General features: G+C 56.5%; 1 protein-coding gene across 1 annotated transcript in view; it reads left to right on the plus strand.

The window, feature by feature from the left end:
* CROCC (ciliary rootlet coiled-coil, rootletin) overlaps positions 1 to 19,481 on the plus strand; it is a 48,290-nt gene that overhangs the window by 14,121 nt on the left and 14,688 nt on the right. The window contains exons 10-26 of the mRNA XM_036874597.1: positions 2,214 to 2,450; positions 2,891 to 2,987; positions 3,677 to 3,760; positions 4,210 to 4,443; positions 5,045 to 5,244; positions 7,019 to 7,201; positions 8,607 to 8,751; positions 9,430 to 9,576; positions 9,967 to 10,197; positions 10,931 to 11,124; positions 11,397 to 11,524; positions 12,614 to 12,783; positions 14,660 to 14,839; positions 15,608 to 15,742; positions 16,135 to 16,278; positions 17,073 to 17,311; positions 17,774 to 17,933. Coding sequence (XP_036730492.1) covers positions 2,214 to 2,450; positions 2,891 to 2,987; positions 3,677 to 3,760; positions 4,210 to 4,443; positions 5,045 to 5,244; positions 7,019 to 7,201; positions 8,607 to 8,751; positions 9,430 to 9,576; positions 9,967 to 10,197; positions 10,931 to 11,124; positions 11,397 to 11,524; positions 12,614 to 12,783; positions 14,660 to 14,839; positions 15,608 to 15,742; positions 16,135 to 16,278; positions 17,073 to 17,311; positions 17,774 to 17,933 — 2,908 coding nt within the window. The remainder of the gene's footprint in view (positions 1 to 2,213; positions 2,451 to 2,890; positions 2,988 to 3,676; positions 3,761 to 4,209; positions 4,444 to 5,044; positions 5,245 to 7,018; positions 7,202 to 8,606; positions 8,752 to 9,429; positions 9,577 to 9,966; positions 10,198 to 10,930; positions 11,125 to 11,396; positions 11,525 to 12,613; positions 12,784 to 14,659; positions 14,840 to 15,607; positions 15,743 to 16,134; positions 16,279 to 17,072; positions 17,312 to 17,773; positions 17,934 to 19,481) is intronic.

A 19,481-nucleotide genomic window follows, 5' to 3' on the forward strand; every position in this document is an offset into this window, starting at 1 on the left:
GATATTCAGCTTCTGCTACCAAGGACCTCGCAACCTGTAGGGAATTCCCTGGCAGTCCAGTGGTTAGGACTCCACACTTTCACTGCCAAGGGCCAGGGTTCAATCCCTGGTGGGGGAACTAAGATCCCACAAGCCATGTGGCATGGCAAAAAATTAAATTAAATTAAATTAAATTTAATTTACTTTTTTAAAAAAGGAACTTGCAACTTCTAGACTGAGGAAGTGAGTGGTCAGTGACGTGAAAGTGGAACAGAAAGGATGTCCTGGATGCTCAGAGAACTGGGAGGGGTGGGGAGGTCAGAAAAATGCTTCATTGAGGAGGTGGAATTTGCTCTGACCCCAAGGGATGGGTGGGGTTTTAACTGGCAGAGCTGAGGGCACCCCAGGCAGAGGGAACAGCAGGAGCAAAGGCTTGGAGGTGCGAGAAAATGGCAGCCAGTGGGGTTGAAGCAAAAGGCAAGCGAAAGGAGGTCAGGTTGGAAAAGAGCCTCAAAGGCCTCCTGCCGCAGGGGACTTGGTCCTGCTTGATCTTTGGGCAGGTGAGGCTGCAGGGGGGCGAGCCTAGAGGCAGGCAGACCAATTTGTTTCCTTTTGTGCCTTAAACATTTGTTTGAGCGATGATCTTTTGTTGAGATCATCTACTATTCTCTCAGTATCCAAATTTCCAGTTGACTCATCAGTGTCACAGATGGTGTTTCTTCACTTTTTGTCTTTAAAATTGTTTGAATCAGGATCCATAGATGTTCACAAAGTGTGATTGGTTGATTTGTCTTCTAAGTCTCTTTTATTTGTTCAGGAAACCGGGACAGTTGTCGTTAGAGATTCCCACAGTCTGGATTCTGTGGTGTCCTTTACACCTTTGTCCCCTGTAAATTGGATGTTGGATTTAAGGCTTGATCAGATTCAGGTTCGGATTGTTGTGTTTTGCTTCGTTTTGTTTTGACAAGACTTCTTCATAAGCGCCATGTGTACTCTGCCATCAGGAGCCTCTGTCTGTGCGTTAGCAGCCCTTGACGCTCAATGCCAAGGTCCAGACATTGGTCAGAGGTTGCAAAATCGTGATTGTCTCATTCTGTCACTTCTTCATGTATTAACTGGAATTCTTCTATAATAAGGCACTTCCTCTTCTTACTGTTAGGTACCCAGTGGTACAGTTCATTCAGGAAAGGGGAGGATTTAACCTATTTGATATATTTAAAATACGTAATTTTTAATTAGCATTTAAAATGTTAACATCTTGCTTTTGAATAACTCACACATGCACAAGGTTCAAATTTCAAAAGGGTGTATGGTGAAAACTCTTCCTGCCGCCTCTGACCCAGACACTCAGGCTCATTTGATACAAGCAAATACAGCAGATTGTACATTTCCCCCCCAGCCCCCACTTTTCTTTTATACACTCTTGGGAGAATTTCATCTTTGCAGTTCTTTTTTTTTGGGGGGTGCACACCACGCAGCTTGTGGGAGTTCCCCAACCAGGGACTGAACCCATGCTCCTTGCATTGGAAACGCAGAGTCCTACCCACTGGACCACCAGGGAATTCCCTTTTTGCAGTTCTCGAAGATGCTTTGTTCACCCAATAGTTATAGCTGGGAAGTGGTTCCACATCAGGCTCTAAAGAGCTTCCCCATTAGTTTTTCTTGGCTCCAAAGTATTCCATTGAAGGGATGTATCATGATTTTTTTAATAGCAGCTCCCTGCCGAGTTACCTGGTGGCCTAGTGGTTAGGATTCCAGGCTTTCACTGCCATGGCCCGTGTTCAATTCCTGGTCTGGGAACTGAGATCCTGCAAGCCACGCGGTGGCCAAAAGAAAAAAGAAAAGGCGATAGCAGCTCCCTTTCGATAGATATTTAGGTTGCCACCAGTATTTCTTACATGAGCAAGGCTGCAGTGGATCCCCTTATACACAGGTCATTTTCCTTGCGTTGGGGCATATCTGTAGGATAAATTCTGAGTGATGGAGTCAGTGGGTCATAGAACCTATCCATTTATAATTTTCAGAGTTCTTCTAATTGCCCTCTGTGTGGTTATACTCACCCTCACACCAGGAGTGTAGGGAGAGCCTGTTTTCCCGCAGCCTCACCTACACTGTGCATTATGTGACTTTTTGTCCCCAGTCTGATAGCGACAAATGGCATCCCACTGTAGTTTTAATTTACACTTGGGAGCCCACCCCCCCATCCCTTCCCCATCCTGTGTTCTCTCCACCAGGGACCTGCTGCAGCTGGGAGGGGAGCTGGCCCGGACCTCACGGGCTGTCCAGGAGGCGGGCCTGGGGCTGAGCACAGGCCTGCGGCTGGCCGAGAGCCGGGCCGAGGCGGCCCTGGAGAAGCAGGCCCTGCTGCAGGCCCAGCTGGAGGAGCAGCTGCGGGACAAGGTGCTCCAGGAGAAGGACCTGGCCCAGCTGCAGGTGCAAAGCAACCTGGACAAGGCTGACCTCAGTGCCAGGTGGGCGCCCGGAGGCACCACGCGAGGCAGACCTCCCCACAGAGTGTATGCCCGGAGATACGGGGAGGAGGGGGCGTCTGTTTAACAGGGACGGGCCCTTCCCCTGTGTGAGTTCAGCCAGTCTCCCCAGGCACCCCGTTTGGCAGAGGGGGGAGACGGAGGTTCAGAGGGCTCTTGCCCAGGGCACATCACGAGCAGTTCAGCCTCTGCTCCTGAGACCTAGACAAGTCCCACAGTGTTTTCCCGTGAGATAAAGCGGGTGGCCACCTCATTCTCATTTAGAGATGAGAAAGGAGAGTGACTTCAGGTCACATGGCAAGGGAGGCGAATCCTAGGGTCCCTGCCTCAGGTTTGGGGAAACATGAAGGACACAGAGCTGGTGGGTTTGAGCAGAAGCTGGGTGGGTCTCCCATTCACCTGTGTTGCTCCCCTACCTCCAGAGTGACTGAGCTGGCCCTGACAGTCGAGCGCCTTCAGAACCAGAATCTGGAAAAGGAGCGGCTCAACAAGGCCCTCACTGAGAAGCTTGAGGCCCTGGTGAGATGCAGGGCGGGGCGGGGGCACCGACCAGATCCATGGACACAGGCTGAGGGCTGGGTTGCTTGGGCCAACCCCAAGCATCCCACTCAGACTCAGTTTCACCCCCTCATTAATTGAGCACCTAGTGTGTGCCAGTTTAGTGTGAGCGCCTAGTGGGTGCCAGCTTTAGTGGTAAGCACATTCACCTCCTTTATCCCATTTCATCCTCTCAGCAGTTCTGTAGCATGATCCCCATTATACAGATGAGGAACCTGAGGCCCAAGGAGAAATACTTGTCCAGAGTCTCAGAGCCATTAAGCTGGGGAGTCAGGACTTGAACTCATGCCTGTGCCCTGCTAGCCCAGGGCTCTTTCTTTTGGAACTCAGCTGCCTCCCCACCAGAGGGACCCCTCTCAAGGGTACTGCCTGGGTTGGTCATCCTTCTGTGTGGGGTCTGGCCTGGGTTCTATGTCCAGCTCTCCTCCAATAGGCTGTGTGACCTGGGGCAGGACACCACACCTCTCTGGGCCTGGTCTGTTCAGTGAGGGCACTGGGGCCGCTGTGGGGTCTACCGAGCTGCTGGCCCCTGGGCACGGCCTTCGAGGCCAGCTGATCGGTGATAGTCCGGGGAGGGAGACGAAGGTGGGGTTTCTGACTAGGGTAGAGACCCTGACCGCTCTTTGCCTGTCTCCCCAACACCACTCTAGGAATCCCTGCGGCTCCAGGAGCAGGCGGCCCTGGAGACGGAGGATGGAGAGGGGTTGCAGCAGACCCTGAGGGACCTGGCACAGGTCCGGGAGCTGGGAGAGGCCAGGAGGGGTGGGAGCCCTGGGCAGGGCAAGGCAAGGCAGTCCTGGGCCACCACGTCCCCTGGTGGCCTTGAGCTGAACTGCAAGTGGTTGGGGGCCCTGGAAACCTAGGCTGCTGCTTAACACCCCTGCTAGCTCCGCCCAAACTCTGCCACCCCCTGCCCCCCACCCCGGGGGAGTTCCCCGTTGGAGAGGAGGCACTGCATGTTCCCTGCCCATCTGTGAGAAACGCTGAATCATGTCTCCCCAGTAAATGGGAGGCCTTACCTGGTGGGCTGAGGGCTGTGAGCTAGCGGAGGTGAGAAAGTGCTGCAGAGTTAGGGATGAAGCTAGACATGAGGACCCTGGTGGCCCCACTGCCTCCCGAAGCTTCTTGGCCCAACTAACACCGCAGCTCCCCTCCTCCTTCTGCCTCCCTAACCCACCCTCAGGCCGTCCTGTCAGACATGGAGAGCGGCGTCCAGTTAAGTGGCTCTGAGCGTACAGCGGCCGCATCGGACGGCAGCCTGCGGGGGCTCTCGGGGGCCCGGACCCCGTCCCCACCGAGGCGCTCCTCGCCTGGCCGTGGCCGTTCCCCCCGCCGAGGCCCATCCCCTGCCTGCTCGGACTCCTCCACACTAGCCCTGATTCACTCCGCTCTGCACAAGCGTCAGCTGCAGGTCCAGGTAGGAAGGGGCCTGAGTGTCCTGGGGCGGAGCTCGAGTCCAGCGGGGAGGGGCTTGGGCAACCTTGGTCAGAGCCAGGGTCTTAGGGGAGGAGCCTGAGCATTCAGGGTAGAGTCAGAGCCTTGAGAAACAGCAACTGAGTCAGGACCCATGGAGGTGGCTGAGAGCACTGGAGGAATCTGAGTCTAGAGTGGGAGGGGCTTGAGCTGCTGGGGGCGGAGCCCGGGATGGAGTAAGGGTCCTGGTATAGGAAGGGAGATGGGGTTCCCACACAGAGCCAGAGAGCCTTGGTGTGTGTTTGGGGTGGGGGGAGTGGTCAGAAGTGGGGGAGGGGAAGGAGTGTGCTTGGCGGTTTGTCTGGTGTCCTGGGGACTTAGGTTGCCTGGGACCCCAGGGAGATGGAGGCTCAGAGCCCTTGCAGAGGTCTCAGAAGGGTGGTGAGGGCACGATGCAGGGGAGTGGAAACTGAGTCTGGGGGCTTAGCTCCACTCTCCTGCCCCAGGCCTGGACCCAGGCCTAGGCCGCAGCATAGGCTGGTGTGCGGAGAGCCGGGAGGGAGCTTCTCAGGGCTCCCCTACACTCAGTGATTCCCATGCCACAGGACATTCGGGGGCGCTATGAGGCCAGTCAGGACCTCCTGGGCACCCTGCGGAAGCAGCTTAGTGACAGCGAGGGTGAGCGCCGTGCCCTTGAGGAGCAGCTGCAGCGTCTTCGGGATAAGACCGACCGGGCTGCCCAGGCCCAGGAGGATGGGCAGCGCGAGGCCCAGCGCCTGCGCAGTGCCGTCGACCTCCTGAACAGGTGCCGGGAGGTCAGAGGTGGGGAGCCCAGAGAATAAGTCAGCGTCTGGGCCTAACGCCAGCCAGAGCCTGTGAACATGCGGATTTGCACTAATATGGTCATAACTAGCCGCATGTGTCTGTTCAAATGTAAACTAAGTAAACATTTACAAAAGTAAAAATTCGGTCCCTCAGTTGCATTAGCCACATTTCAAGAGCTAATAAGTAGGATATATGACTGTAAAACATTTCCATCATCTCCAAGAGCTATATTGACACTGTTATTCTCGACTCTGTCTCTTGGAGATTTTGGAGACAAGAAATTATCCACTCTTAGCTGCCTGGTTGTTTTTGATTTTTTTGGTGCTTGTTTTTTGTTTTTTCTCTTTGTAAATGTAACCACGTAATAAAAAGTTTGAAAAATGGAGGGGAAATAAAAAGATGGGACCTCCTCACAGCTTCCCCTGCTCATCCTAACCCCTCTTAACGCACTGGCTTTGCTTCCAGTTGTGTTTCCTGACAGTCGGTTTGCAAACCTTTCCAGTATACCTACTATGTGCTAGGCTTATTGCCAAGTGCTTCCTGTGTATTATCTCAATTAGTCTTCCCATCAAACTCATGCAGTTCACAACTGTTACTGCCCCGAGGTTGAGAGACTTGTTCAAGGTCACACAGCGACGTGGCTGGGGTAGGAATTGGGGTTCAGGTCCATCTGACAGCAAAACCACTGCTTCCCATGCCTTGGAAGGAAAGGGGCTTTTTATGTAGTTGCATTCCCAGCGAACACCTCATTTTGCATTCTACTATTTTTCTTAATTTCATGTCGAATGCTTTTTTTTTTTTTAAACTTGGATAGAGTTTGACCCCCACCCTTTTATTTTTTTTGAAAATTTTAGTTATTTATTTTTGGCTGTGTTGGGTCTTTGTTGTGGTGCGTGGGCTTCTCATTGTGGTGGCTTGTTGCGGAGCATGGGCTCTAGGTGCGCAGGCTTCAGTAGTTGTGGCTCGTGGGCTCTAGAGCAGAGGCTCAGTAGTTGTGGCGCACGGGCTTAGTTGCTCCGAGGCACGTGGGATCTTCCTGGACCAGGGCTCGAACCTGTATCCCCTGCATTGGCAGGTGGATTCTTAACCACTGCACCACCAGGGAAGCCCATGTCGAATATTTTTTCCCACCTACCACCAGCCTTCGTATCTAATATATCAATATTTACAGGTTGCCACTTTGAGCGAAGGGTGGCGGCAGTGGAGGATATGATAGCGATCAGCCCTAAGCCTGAGCTAGAAACCCCTGCCTTGGAAGGAGCCTCCTCCCTCCCCTGCCCTGGCTACCATGTGCTGCTGGCCTGGACAGCAGGCAGTTGTGGGATCGGGACAGACCCAGCTCTACTGGGCCTCCCAGAATTGAGGGGCATAGGGTGCTGTAGGGGGCATTTCCTGGCCATGTGGGCTAGCAGAGCTAGCAGCAAAATTGCCCACATGTCTCAGGAACCTAGCCTGGCATCTTCACCTGGTGGGGTAGTTGGAGATAATGCCAGTGCCTCCATCCATTCCACTGGGCCTCCAAGTGGGCTGGTTGGGGGAGAAGGAAAGCTGAGTGCCCTATGCCGGGAAGCGTCAGCTCCAGGGAGACGTGGATGAAATGAGTGGGCCATGCTTAGGGGTAGGAAGGCTTTCTAGAGGCCGGGGCCTCGGAGGATGGGAGGATGTGGCTCCTGGCTAGGACAGCAGCACGGCCGTCTTCCCCGGTGGGAGTGGCCTCTGCATCCCCTTCAGTTCCCCCTCCCCTTGTCCTGCAGGGAGAAGGACAGCCTAGCCCACAGCCTGCAGGTGGCCCAGCAGCAGGCTGAGGAGCTACGGCAGGAGCGGGAGAAGCTGCACGCGGCCCAGGAGGAGCTGCGGCGCCAGCGGGACCAGCTGGAGGAAGAGCGGGAGGACACAGCCCAGGACAGTGCATGGACACGCAGGGAGCTCGAGCGCAGGTGAGTAGCTTCTGGCTCCCTGCCAGGGCCGCTTGGATGGGCCATGGGGCTCCCGACTGTCCCTGGGGGCTAGGGAGTACTGACTGTGTCTTGGGCCTTCTACCGTCTTGAGGATCCTCATGGCACCCCTCTGCTATAGGGTCTTCTAACCAGACCCATTTCAGGAAACTGAGATTCAGGGAGGTTTAGTCATGTACCTGAGATCAGAGAACTGGTAGGAGGTAGAGTGTGGATGATGATAACAACTGGACTTGCCTGGCGGTCCAGTGGTTAAGGCTCCGCGCTTCCACTGCAGGGGGCGTGGGTTCGATCCCTGGTTGGGGAACTAAGATCCCACATGCCTCGTAGCACAGCCAAAAAACAAAACAAAACAAAACAAACTAATATAACAGTAGTTATATGAACTATATAGCATTAGTATTATTGTTCATTAAGTTAATTAACAATAATATTAATATAACATTAATATTTTTTAAATTTAAAGTTATAACAATAACATCAGTACTTATATTACTAAGTACCAGGCATCATTTTAAGCACTTACATTCTCTTGTTTAACCTTCATGGTAACTCTGTGATGTGGGAGCTATTATTATCTCCATTTGGATGAGATGGATGGTGAAACTGAGGCACAGAGAGGTTATGTAACTTGCCCAAGGTCACACAGCTAGTTAGTGGAAGAGCCAGGATTTGAACCCAGTCATTGGGGCTTCAGAGTTAACCTCTTAACCACTTCACTATTTACTTCTTTGAGGCATTAGTAACAGTGATGTTTAGTACATTGTGGCAGTGGACATTATCCTTGTTTCTGAAGGCCCTTGGAGAGATATGTCAGGTACAATAAGGACACATATCCTTTTTTTTTTTTTTTTTTTAAAGTTTTATTTATTTTTGGCTGCGTTGGGTCTTCGTTGCTGTGCGTGGGCTTTCTCTAGTTGCGGCGAGCAGGGGCTACTCTTCGTTGCGGTGCATGGGCTTCTCATTGTGGTGGATTCTCTTGTTGCGGAGCACGGGCTCTAGGCGCATGGGCTTCAGTAGTTGCAGCATGCAGGCTCAGTAGTTGCGACGCATGGGCTCAGTAGTTGTGGCTCGTGGGCTTAGTTGCTCTGTGACATGAGGGATCTTCCCAGACCAGGGGTCGAACTCGTGTCCCCTGCATTGGCAGGCGGATTCTTAACCACTGTGCCACCAGGGAAGTCCCAGGACACATATCCTTTTCACAACGTCACGAGGCGAGCGTTACCCCATTTTGCAGATGTGAAAACAGGTCCAACAGTGGGCTTGGCTGTCCCTGTGGGTGAGGCTCCTGCCTTGGGCCTGGCCCCTGGCTGCTCCAGCATGTCTGGCTGTGGGAGACTCAGGGCAGGGGAGTGACATGGGGCACCCCCCACCCTCTGTCCCACAGCCATAGACAGCTAGAGCAGCTGGAAGTGAAGCGCTCAGGGCTGGCGAAGGAGCTGGTGGAGGTGAGGGAGGCGCTGAGCTGTACCACGCTGCAGCGGGACATGCTGCAGGCTGAGAAGGCCGAGGTGGCCGAGGCGCTGACCAAGGTGGGTCCCCGTTTGCCACACCGCCACAAACCCAAACCCACCTCTACCCTAGGCCCCAGGCCTTCTCACTCTGGCCACAGACTGACCCCTATTTCAGGCTCACCTCTGACCCTGTCCACACACTGACCTCTGATCCCAGCCATAAGTGAACTGACCTTTAGGACTGGTCATATCCCTGCTTTTCCAGATGCTTCTGGGGCAGGGCCTGCAGCTCAGGTCATCCAGTCCCATCTCTGGACACAGGTCCTGGGGTCTGTGAGGGTTGGGGGCACAGTTCTTGGTCGGTGCCTGCCCTGCTGTCTGTGGTCTGGGCCCTGAGCAAGGCCGCCCTAGACCCCACTCTGGGGCGCCCTCTGACCTCTGGCCGCGCCCCACAGTGGGAGCAGCTTCACTGGGCCTTGCACGGCTCTGGGTGCGCAGCAGCGTGGGCAGCAGGGCGTCTGCAGGGATTGTTTTTCTGTCTCATGTTCTATCTCCCTCCTCGTGTCCCCTGCCCTGTCTCTGGGGGCCCTGTCTCTCCGTGCCTCTTCTCGCCACCTCCCCACCTCCTGCCTCTCCCACCTCTCTGCCTTTCTCCCCATCTCTCCTTATCTTTCCATGTCTCTGCACATCTTTTCCCATCTCTCTCCATCTCTCCCCGCCTGACCGTCTCTGGCCGCCCTGGTCCCGACCCTGCAGGCTGAGGCTGGCCGCGTGGAGCTTGAGCTCTCCATGACCAAGCTGAGGGCCGAGGAGGCCTCTCTGCGGGACTCCTTATCCAAGCTGAGCGCCCTGAACGAGAGTCTTGCCCAGGACAAGCTGGGTCTGAACCGCCTTGTCGCCCAGGTACGTTGTGTGCCAGCAGGCCCTCCTGCCTCGCCCATCTGTCCTGCCTGCTCAGAGACCCCGCAGAGGCACCCCCAGGCCCAGCCTAGGCCCACACCCCGACAGCTCCCTGTACACCTCTGTCCCTCTGTCTTGTTGTTCTGTCTCTGACTCCTTCTGTCTGTCTGTCTTCTCTCTCATGGTCTGAGAGAAAAGAAGCTCCATGGGCCCTTCCTTCCCCTCCTCCCCAGGGTCCGCATGCCCTAGGGCACCGCCCCTTACCCCCAGGGAGCCTCCCGCGGGCTGGCGGTGATAGGTGGGTGGAGAAGGCATCCTTGGTCCTAGGTGGGACCTCTTCGGCCCGTGAGGGCCTGGGCTCATCCGGTCACTCACCCCCACCTGGCCCCCCAGCTAGAAGAGGAAAAGGCAGCCCTGCTGGGCCGGCAGCGGCAGGTGGAGCAGGCGGCCGCCTCCGCGCGGGAGGGGCAGGAACAGCTGGTGCAGCTGCGGCTGGAGCAGGAGGCGGAGCGGCAGGGCCTGGAGGGCTCCCTGCGGGCGGCAGAGCAGGCCCGCGAGGCCCTGGAGCGCCAGCTCCCTGAGATGCACCAGGAGCGCTGCCGGCTGCAGGAGCGGCTGGCCCAGGTGGGTGTGTGTGGGCTCTGGGGAGCAGGTGGGGAAGGGGTTCTAGGCTCCCGGCCTTTTGCATCCTGTCCTGGGGGACGTCACAGGCTCAGGAGCCTGCTTCCCGGCTGAAATCCAGCCCCACCTCTGCCAGCTGGGGGCCTTGAGCAAGCTACCCGACCTCCCCGTGCCTCAGTTGCCCCACCTGTAACGTGGGGCTAATAGTTCGTATCACAAAGCGTTGTTCTGAAGAGTATACGGGGTAAGCACTTACAGAAATGAAGCACCACTCAGTAAAGAGTAATGATATGATAATTGGTAGCAAATTTTAGAATTGGAATCTTAGACTTGTTGGGAAATCATAGCTGGAAGGGACCTTAGGTGTCTGTCCTGGAGGGCCTGGCTTCCTGGGAGGGGCCTCTAGGGAACAGACCAGGCGGCGCAGGGAGCCAGGCTCTAGGTTCCCTTTCTGAGGCCTACAGAGCCGCTCTCCTTTGGTTTGTTTTATACATTCAGCTTCTCTGGACATTTTGGGGTGCAGGAAGTGTTTGGTTGCTACGCAAACTAAGTGATGACCCTTATGTTTGCATGTGCGTGCACTGCAGGTCCAGAGAAGGCTGTGATTTGTCCAGGTTCACACAGCACGTCAGGGTACAACTTGGGCTTGAACCTGGTCTCCTGCCTGCCAGGGCCGGGTCGGGCCCAGGGTTGGGGGATTCTGGGGGTGGTGCTCACGGTGCCTGGTGGGGGCCAGCTCTCCCGGCAGCTGAGCGGGCGGGAGCAGGAGCTGGAGCAGGCCCGGCGGGAGATGCAGCGGCAGACAGAGGCGTTGGAGCGGGCGGCCCGGGAGAAGGAGGCGCTGGCCAAGGAGCGGGCCGGCCTGGCGGTGCAGCTGGCAGCAGCCGAGCGCGAGGGCCGGACCCTGTCGGAGGAGGCCACACGCCTGCGGTAAGGCCTTGAGCTCTGCCCAGCCCACCCTGGGGGGTCTGGCAGAGCCACCCCGTGACCAGCCACGTCCCAGCACTGGCCCTCAGGGGCAGTTGCTTAGGAGCCAGGTCACCAGCTCATCTTAGCCGGGGCTCAGGCTTCCCCAGGGAGCGTGGGCACGGCTGGGCAGGTAGGCTGGCACCTGGCCCATGGCTGGCCACGCCCTGGGATTCACAGTGTCCTGGGGCCCAGGAGGCTGGGTCCCGGGGCCTCAGGGATCGTGCGTGCTGCAGCTTGGAGAAGGAAGCCCTGGAGAGCAGCCTGTTTGAGGTGCAGCGGCAGCTGGCGCAGCTCGAGGCCCGGCGGGAGCAGCTGGAAGCGGATGGGCAGGCCCTACTGCTGGCCAAGGAGACCCTGACTGGTAGGGGGGCCAGGGGTGAGGGGTGGGGAACTCCGGGCTCCAGCCCGGAGCTGGAGCTGTAACCTGTCGAGTTCTGGGGTCTCATCGAAGTTGGGATCACTGGCTTTGGGGTGCGGCTGACCTGGCTTCCAATCCAGCCGCTTTCCCAAGCCAGCCCCTTCCCTCTCTGGGCCACGGGTTCCTCATCTGACAGTTAGAGGTGATGAGGCCCACCTTCTGAGGCTTTGCCAGGATGAGGTGAGAAAAGCATGGCCTTGGCACAGTGCCTGGCTCCGCAGCCAGTGGTGGCTGCTGTCTGTCGTCATCAGGGCGCTTAGAGAGTTCTGCGTCTCCGCGGAGCCATCATCAGCTGCTTTTCTGACGACTCTCATTCCCGCCCAGTCTCTGAACTCAGAGGTTTTTCTTGCTCAACAAACATTTACTAAGCACCTGCTTGGGCCGCGAAAATTGTTTTTCGTCCACGTCCACGTGAGCCAGACAGAACCAGGAAGGGAAATGCTGACAGTCTCTGGTGGACTTCCAACCCCGAGGATAGTTTTTAGATTGTCCCCTGTGGGGTGCACCCTCCCCCGGTCACTTCATTAGTGCTGACAGTCCAGCAAGTATGCTTATGGCAGTCAGTCATTAAAGGTGATGCCTTATGGAAAGCTGTGCAGCCTTGGGAGGTTGCCTGTCTCCTCTGAGCCTCCGTTTCCTCATCTGTAAATTGGGATAAGCTACGTAGGTGTGATGTGAAGCTGTGTTGTGCTCAGCCAGGTGCCTGCCCGTAGTAAGCACTCAATCAGTGATGGGGGTTCTCATGTTTTTGCTGTCCTCTCCATTTGGGGGGGCCCTCCTCATCAGTCACTTCATCCTTCAGATGCCATTCCAGGTAGGTAGGGAGGGGGACAGGGCCACTGGGCCCATGCAGTTGATGGGGAAACGGAGGCCCAGAGAGGGCAAGAATGTTCTCCAACGGAACTCAGCTAGATGCCGGTGGGCCCTCTCCCCTCTGGGATTTTGCCCACTTAGCTCACCTGGCCTGAGTCTGTTGGCCCACTGGGAGGGTCCGACCCAAGCTTGTTTCTCCTTTCCATCCCTTCTGTGCAGGGGAGTTGGCGGGCTTGCGGCAGCAGATAACAACTACAGAGGAGAAGGTCGCTCTGGACAAGGAACTGATGGCCCAGAAGTTGGTGCAGGCTGAGCGGGAGGCCCAGGCCTCTCTGCGGGAGCAGCGGGCAGCCCACGAGGAGGACTTACAGCGACTCCAGCGAGAGAAGGTTCAGGCAGCTGGGTTGGGGCAGGCGGTGGGGTGGGGGAGGGCTCTGAACCACTGTCTCTGTCTCCTCTGTGACCTCAGGCGAGTCATCCTTCTCAATCTGCATCAGTGAAATGGAACTTCATCTCTGTTTCAGAGGCTCTGGGGGCAGCTGGGAGGATCCATCGGGGACCACTCCTTATCAAACATGCAGATTCCCAGGCCCCACTCTGGTCCAGCCCTGGTGATCTGGTGCAGGGGGTCCACAACCATATTTGGAAAATGCTGATCTAATGTAGAGTCGGAAAGCACTTTAATTTGCTAAGAAGTGCAGTTTGCATATGAAAGATCACTCGGGGGACCAGAGCACATAGAAAGGCGAGGGGCCAGGTCACCAAAAGACAGAACAGAAGTACCTAAGAACACTGGCTCTGGAGTTACATTGCCTGAGTTTCAACCTGATCTTGCTCAAATGCTGGTTATGTTACCTAAGGTCTCTGTGCCTTCATTTCCCCATTAAAAAAAAAAAAAAATTTATTTATTTATTTGGCTGCACCGGGTTTTAGCTGCGGCATGCGGGATCTTCGTTGCCACATGCGGGATCTTTTTTTTTTTTTTTTTTGAGTTGCAGCATGCGGAATCTTTAGTTGCGGCATGTGGGATCTAGTTCCCTGACCAGGGATCGAACCCAGGCCCACCTGCATTGGGAGCGCGGGGTCTTAGCCACTGGACCACCAGGGAAGTCCCCCATTTCCCCATCTTAACGATGGGGATAATGATAGTATAATTTATGAGGATGAGGTGAGATGATCCTTACAAAGAGCTTAACATAGAGACTGGCACTTTGTAAATGCTCCATAATTGCTGGTTGTCATTATTATTATTGTACTGAGATACTCTCCAGAGTGGGCCTCTGGCAGGGGACCTGAGTCACTCATCTTGGACGGGGCTGCCTCTGACAGAGGTTCAGGCTGTGGCTCCTGACACCAGGGGGCGCCATTCACATTGTACGTAGTCTTCTTGGATTTGTGGATAGAATCACACTTCTCCAGCAGGTGGCGACAGAGCATTTGAAGCAGAGAGTATTTTCACACAGCTGTTAGGGACTAGTGCTGGGGCCAGGCACCTCCCTCAGACCCCAAGTGGGCTCTGCCTGTGGGTTGTACCCACCCAGTACCCAGGGAGCCAAACTCCTGTGCCTTCCCTCAGTCTCCCTGCACCAGCAGACTCAGCCTCTTAATGTCACCATACCTGTACTCTTCTCTCCAGCTGTTCCGCCACCCCCAGACCCATGCCCTCTTATTGCTCACAGCCGACCCAACTCCCCTCTACCCCAACCCCCAATCCTGGTCCCTCTTCCGCAAGCTCTGAACAACCCGCTATTCTAAAATTCAGATTGCTCCTTGTCACTCTGGCTTGAGGCTCTGCCGTCCCAACTGTCCTGAAAATCAGGTCACCCCTCCCTAAAGCCCGCTGGTCTGGTCTGGCCTGGCTGCTGCCTGTGGCTCTGGCCCCGTCCTTCACCATGTCCCCCTCGTAGTCCAAGCTCCAGTGACCTTAAATATCACAGTTTCCCTGTTCGTCATGTTTCCTCTTTCCTCCGAGTCGTCTCCGGGGCTGTACTCTGGCCTGGGGTTCTTTTTCTTTTCTCTCTGCCTGACTGACGGCTGCTTGTTTCCTCCAGGAAACATTCTCTGACCCCTTACCCTCCTCCCCCTGCCCACCCAAAGGCCGGGCCGTTGCTGCTCCTGGCGTGTCCCCATCACGGCCCTCATTATCACCCACCCCACCTTGTAGTTCCCTGATCACCTGCCCCGCGGCCCTTGCTGCCCCGAGGTTGGTGAGGGGCTGTCTGGGCCCAGCCTCGTGGGTCACATGCACCTGGGCCTGGCCCCCAGGAGGTGGCATGGCGGGAGCTGGAGGCAGAGCGGGCCCAGCTGCAGAGTCAGCTGCAGCGGGAGCGGGAGGAGCTGCTGGCCCGGCTGGAGGCCGAGAAGGAAGAGCTGAGCGAGGAGATCGCCGCCCTGCAGCAGGAGCGTGACGAGGGCCTCCTCCTGGCCGAGAGCGAGAAGCAGCAGGTTCGTGAGCCCTGGTGCAGCCTCCACTGCTGCCTGAGGGGCCCCTGTTCTGGGGCTGGTCCCCGCTCAGCCACCCAGCAGCTAGGAGCTAGGAGTCCTTTTCTGGGCCTCGGTTTCCTCGCCTTCAGGATGGGGGAGTTCAAGGGGTGTTTGTGAAGCGTCGCTGAGACCCCTGCCCAGCGAGCGGGCCCGGCACGTGGTGGGAGCTTACTGAGTGGCAGCCACAGTCATGACACCGTGAGCATCGTTCCAGAAAAGCTGACCCACGTTCTCCCATCCCTCCTCCCACCCCAGGCTGGGCATGGCGTCCCCATGACCGCCTCTGAGCAGTCCCCGCGAAGCCCACATTGCAGCAGCTGACCCTCCTCAGAAAGAACTAACTCCTGACTTTCCCATAATGTAATGGAGACAGGGCAGACTGCGTCCATCTCCTCTCCTCACCTGCTGCGTCACCCTGGGCAAGTCACTTTACCTCTTTGAGCCTCAATAGCCTCATCTGTAAAATGGGAATAATGAAAGGCCCTGCTTCAGGATGTGAGATGTCTAAGTTGTGTCTGTGTCCAGGTTATTGTTACTGCTGTTGTACCCTTTCCTGGGGCTGCCGAGGGGGTGAGCCTGCACCTCTGCCCTGGCTCCACCTGTGGTGGCCCAGTCAGGTCCCCGAGCCCTCAGTGGGCACATTTCCGAGGCCAGCGTGGGGGAAAGGCCCAAGCATGCCCCCCAAGACCACCCAACACCCCGAGCCCTTTGCTCCCTGCCTCTGCCCAGGCCCTGTCCCTGAAGGAGTCCGAGAAGACGGCGCTGTCGGAGAAGTTGATGGGGACGCGGCACAGCCTGGCTGCCATCTCCCTGGAGATGGAGCGACAGAAGCGCGACGCTCAGAGCCGGCAGGAGCAGGACCGGGTAGGCCAGGCGAGGCAGGCGGGCCTCCATCTGAGCTGGGGTCGGGGATGGGGGGACACAGCCCTGCCCGAGGGGGAGACGTGGCTCTGCCCTGGGGGCAGCGTCCAGGCTGTCGGCGGAGCTTCACCCTTCCTTGGGAGTCCCCATTGGAGGGAGGTGGCACAGCTCTGCCCTGTGAATCCCCTAGTCTGAGGCAGAGACCGGCTACGTGCATAGCACTTGCCAGGCGTCAAGGGATCAGTAGAGGGCCCGGCAGGCCAGCGTGAGGGGCCGAGTCTAGAGCCACAAATGGACAGTTCAGTTGGTGCAGCTGGGATCAGTGGCGGTGGGGGTTGGGAGTGCGGGGGAGGAGGACACGGCAGTGCCAAGTCTCAGGAGCCCGTGTGTCCTAGAGCACCGTGAATGCCCTGACGTCCGAGCTGCGGGACCTGCAGGCCCAGCTTGAGGAGGCTGCCGTGGCCCATGCGCAGGAGGTGAAGAGGCTGCAGGAACAGGCCCGAGACCTGGGCCGGCAGCGGGAGTCCTGCCTGCGTGAGGTGAGCCGCCTGCCCGTCCACCCACCCGCTTCCTCCTAGGCAGTGCAGCCTAGACGCCGCTGGGGACCCAGAAGCGTGCATTCGAGGACAAAGGAATGCATAAAAGGAAGCAGGCGGCAGGCGTTTATTAAGTACCTGCTGGGTATGTGTGGGACTTGGGCTCTCACAGAGAGGCTGGGCTGGGCGTCCCTGCCCTCTTGAGGTTGATCCACAGGATGATCTTTTTATTTATTTTATTTTATTTTATTTATTTATTTTTTGGCTGTATTGGGTCTTCATTGCTGTGCGTGGGCTTTTTTTCTAGTTGCGGCGAGCGGGAGCTGCTCTTTGTTGTGGTGCGTGGGCTTCTCACTGCGGTGGCTTCTCTTGTTGCAGAGCACGGGCTCTAGGCAGGCGGGCTTCAGTAGTTGCAGCATGCAGGCTCAGTAGTTGTGGCTTGTGGGCTCTAAGAGCGCAGGCTCAGTAGTTGTGGCGCACCGGCTCAGTTGCTCCGCGGCGTGTGGGATCTTCCCGGCCCAGGGCTCGAACCCGTGTCCCCTGAATTGGCAGGCGGATTCTTAACCACTGCGCCACCAGGGAAGTCCCACAGGATGATCTTGATTGATGTTTATTTCAGGCCAGAGCACCGCTGACTCCAATATGTTTTGCCCCAAATCATAACTCACACCTGCAGTCCGAGCCGCTGCAGAGGGATGGGGCAGGTGCCCCGTGGCCAGGGAGACGGGGATGGGCTCCTTTCCACCCAGCTTGAGTGGGGCCCGACCCCCGTATGTGGACCCCCGCTGTCCTCACAGGCAGAAGAGCTTCGGACCCAGCTGCGCCTGCTGGAGGATGCCCGCGACGGGCTGCGGCGGGAGCTGCTGGAGGCCCAGCGCAAGGTGCGTGAGAGCCAGGACGGCTGTGAGGCCCAGCGCCAGGAGGCGGGCGAGCTGCGGCGCAGCCTGAGCGAGGGGGCCAAGGAGCTCGAGGCCCTGAGGCGGTCCAACGAGGAGCTGCGGGTGGCCGTGAAGAAGGCGGAGAGCGAGCGGATCAGGTGGGGTGACACGGGGGGCCCAGCCCCCAGCCCTTCACCGAGCCTCATCCTTCATTCGCACTGAATCTCATCCCAGGAACTAACTTCACCCCCCAAGGTTCTGGGGAAATCGCGCAGATGGGGAGTCTCTGCCCTCGAACCAAGCCCGGACTTGGTTTGTTTTAGGTGACTGTCCTACCTGAAGGAAGGGGAATGGTGGTTGCAGGCAGGGTTGGGTCCAGACTCTGACCTCACCTACTGGCATCACCCTGGAGACTAGCGTGTGTCGCTGGTCCACCTCTCTCAGCTGAGGTCCCCAGCTCAGGAGAGGGCCACTTTGCAGGCAGCACTTGGGGCACCTCTAGGCCAAGAGCCTGCCAGACCCACTCCGGGAATCAGGGGAAGGGACCTTTGTGTAGGGCCACTCACCTACTCTTCCAGGACCTGGGGCTACCTCTGCCCTCTGCCCTCTGCCCCCTCCAGCCTGAAGCTTGCCAACGACGACAAGGAGCAGAAGCTGGTGCTCCTGGAGGAGGCTCGGGTGGCTGTGGGCAAGGAGGCTGGCGAGCTGCGGGCCGGGCTGCAGGAGGTGGAGCGCTCACGGCTGGAGGCTCGGAGGGAGCTGCAGGAGCTCCGGCGGCAGGTACCCCGCTGGGCCACAGCACCCCCTTTCAGGAGCCGAGGTCTCTCATAGGTAAAACCAGGGCCTTGAACTATAACAAGGCTTGTTACCTAACCTTGGTATTAATGGATGGGCTTTGAGGAATCCTCACACCCTGAAACCGTGTGTTTGTGTGTGCGTGTGTGGATACAGTTGTGTTCACACTCGCTCACATTTCTCCAAAGACTGGGTCTGGGGCTCTTATCCAATTCTCAAAGGAATCTGTGAACAACAAGAGGTGCAGATCCCGTGAACTAGGTCAGGAGCTGGCAACCTTTTTTTGTAAAGCGCCCAGTAGTAAATATTTCTAGCTTTATGGGCCTTACGGTCTCTGTTGCAGCCACTCAACTCTGCCATCATAGGGAGGAAGCAGGTCTGGATGGTACCTACATGAGTGGAGTGTGTTCCATTAAAACTTTGCTTATGGACATTGAAATTTGAATTTTATATACTTTTTTTATGATTTAAAAAAATTATTTAGGCTGCATTGGGTCTTCACTGCTGCGTGCGGGCTTTCTCTAGTTGCGGCGAGCAGGGGCTACTCTTTGTTGCGGTGCGTGGGCTTCTCATTGCGGTGGCTTCTCTTGTTGTGGAGCATGGGCCCTAGGCGCGTGGGCTTCAGTAGTTGTGGCACGTGGGCTCAGTAGTTGTGGCTCGCGGGCTCTAGAGCGCAGGCTCAGTAGTTGTGGCGCACGGGCTTAGTTGCTCCGTGGCATGTGGGGTCTTCTTGGACCAGGGCTCGAACCTGTGTCCCCTGCATTGGCAGGCGGATTCTTAACCACTGTGCTACCAGGGAAGTCCCCTGAATTTTATATACTTTTCATGTGTCAAAAATATTCTTATTTTACTTTTCTTTCAACCATGTAAAAATGAGCCATTTTCAACTGTTTAAAAATGTACAAACCATCCTTAGCTCAAACCCTTACAGAAGCAGATGACTGGTGGAATTTGGCCTGCAGGATTTTGGCCTGCAGTTTGCAGAGCCCTGAACTAGATGATTTCCAAGCCCATCAATAACAGCAAGCATTTAACAAGTGCCTGCTGTATACTGGGCACTGCCCGGGACACTGAGGGCTCAGGCTTTCCCGCTCTAGAAGACCGGCAGAACAGGAAACAGCCCCCTTTGGCACCCAGGCCCTGCCTCCCCAGAGATATTGCAGCCTGAATAACAAATCCCCTCCACCTCCCACCAATGTACCCCTCTACCTGGGCCCCCTCCCGTTGGGCTGAAGTCCTGGGAAACATCAAGAATCCCTGAAAGGAACTGTGTGCCAGGCTCTTGCTGGGTGTTTTGCGTGCTATAGCATGTTTTCATATTCCCTTTGCTGTAGCACTGTGGGGTAAGTAGGCCTCACCCCCCCACCTGCTCCTGTGGGGAAATAGGGGCCTAGAAACATACCTTTGATTCTGCTTGTCTGAGATCAAATCCCAGTCTGCTGCTTATGAGCTGTGTGACTTTGGGCAAGTCTCTTCACCTCTCTAAGCTTTCGTCTTCATGTCTGTTAAAGAGGGATAATGTTAGTACCTACC

Source organism: Balaenoptera musculus, chromosome 1 (assembly GCF_009873245.2).
Source record: "Balaenoptera musculus isolate JJ_BM4_2016_0621 chromosome 1, mBalMus1.pri.v3, whole genome shotgun sequence".
Lineage (NCBI taxonomy): Eukaryota > Metazoa > Chordata > Mammalia > Artiodactyla > Balaenopteridae > Balaenoptera > Balaenoptera musculus.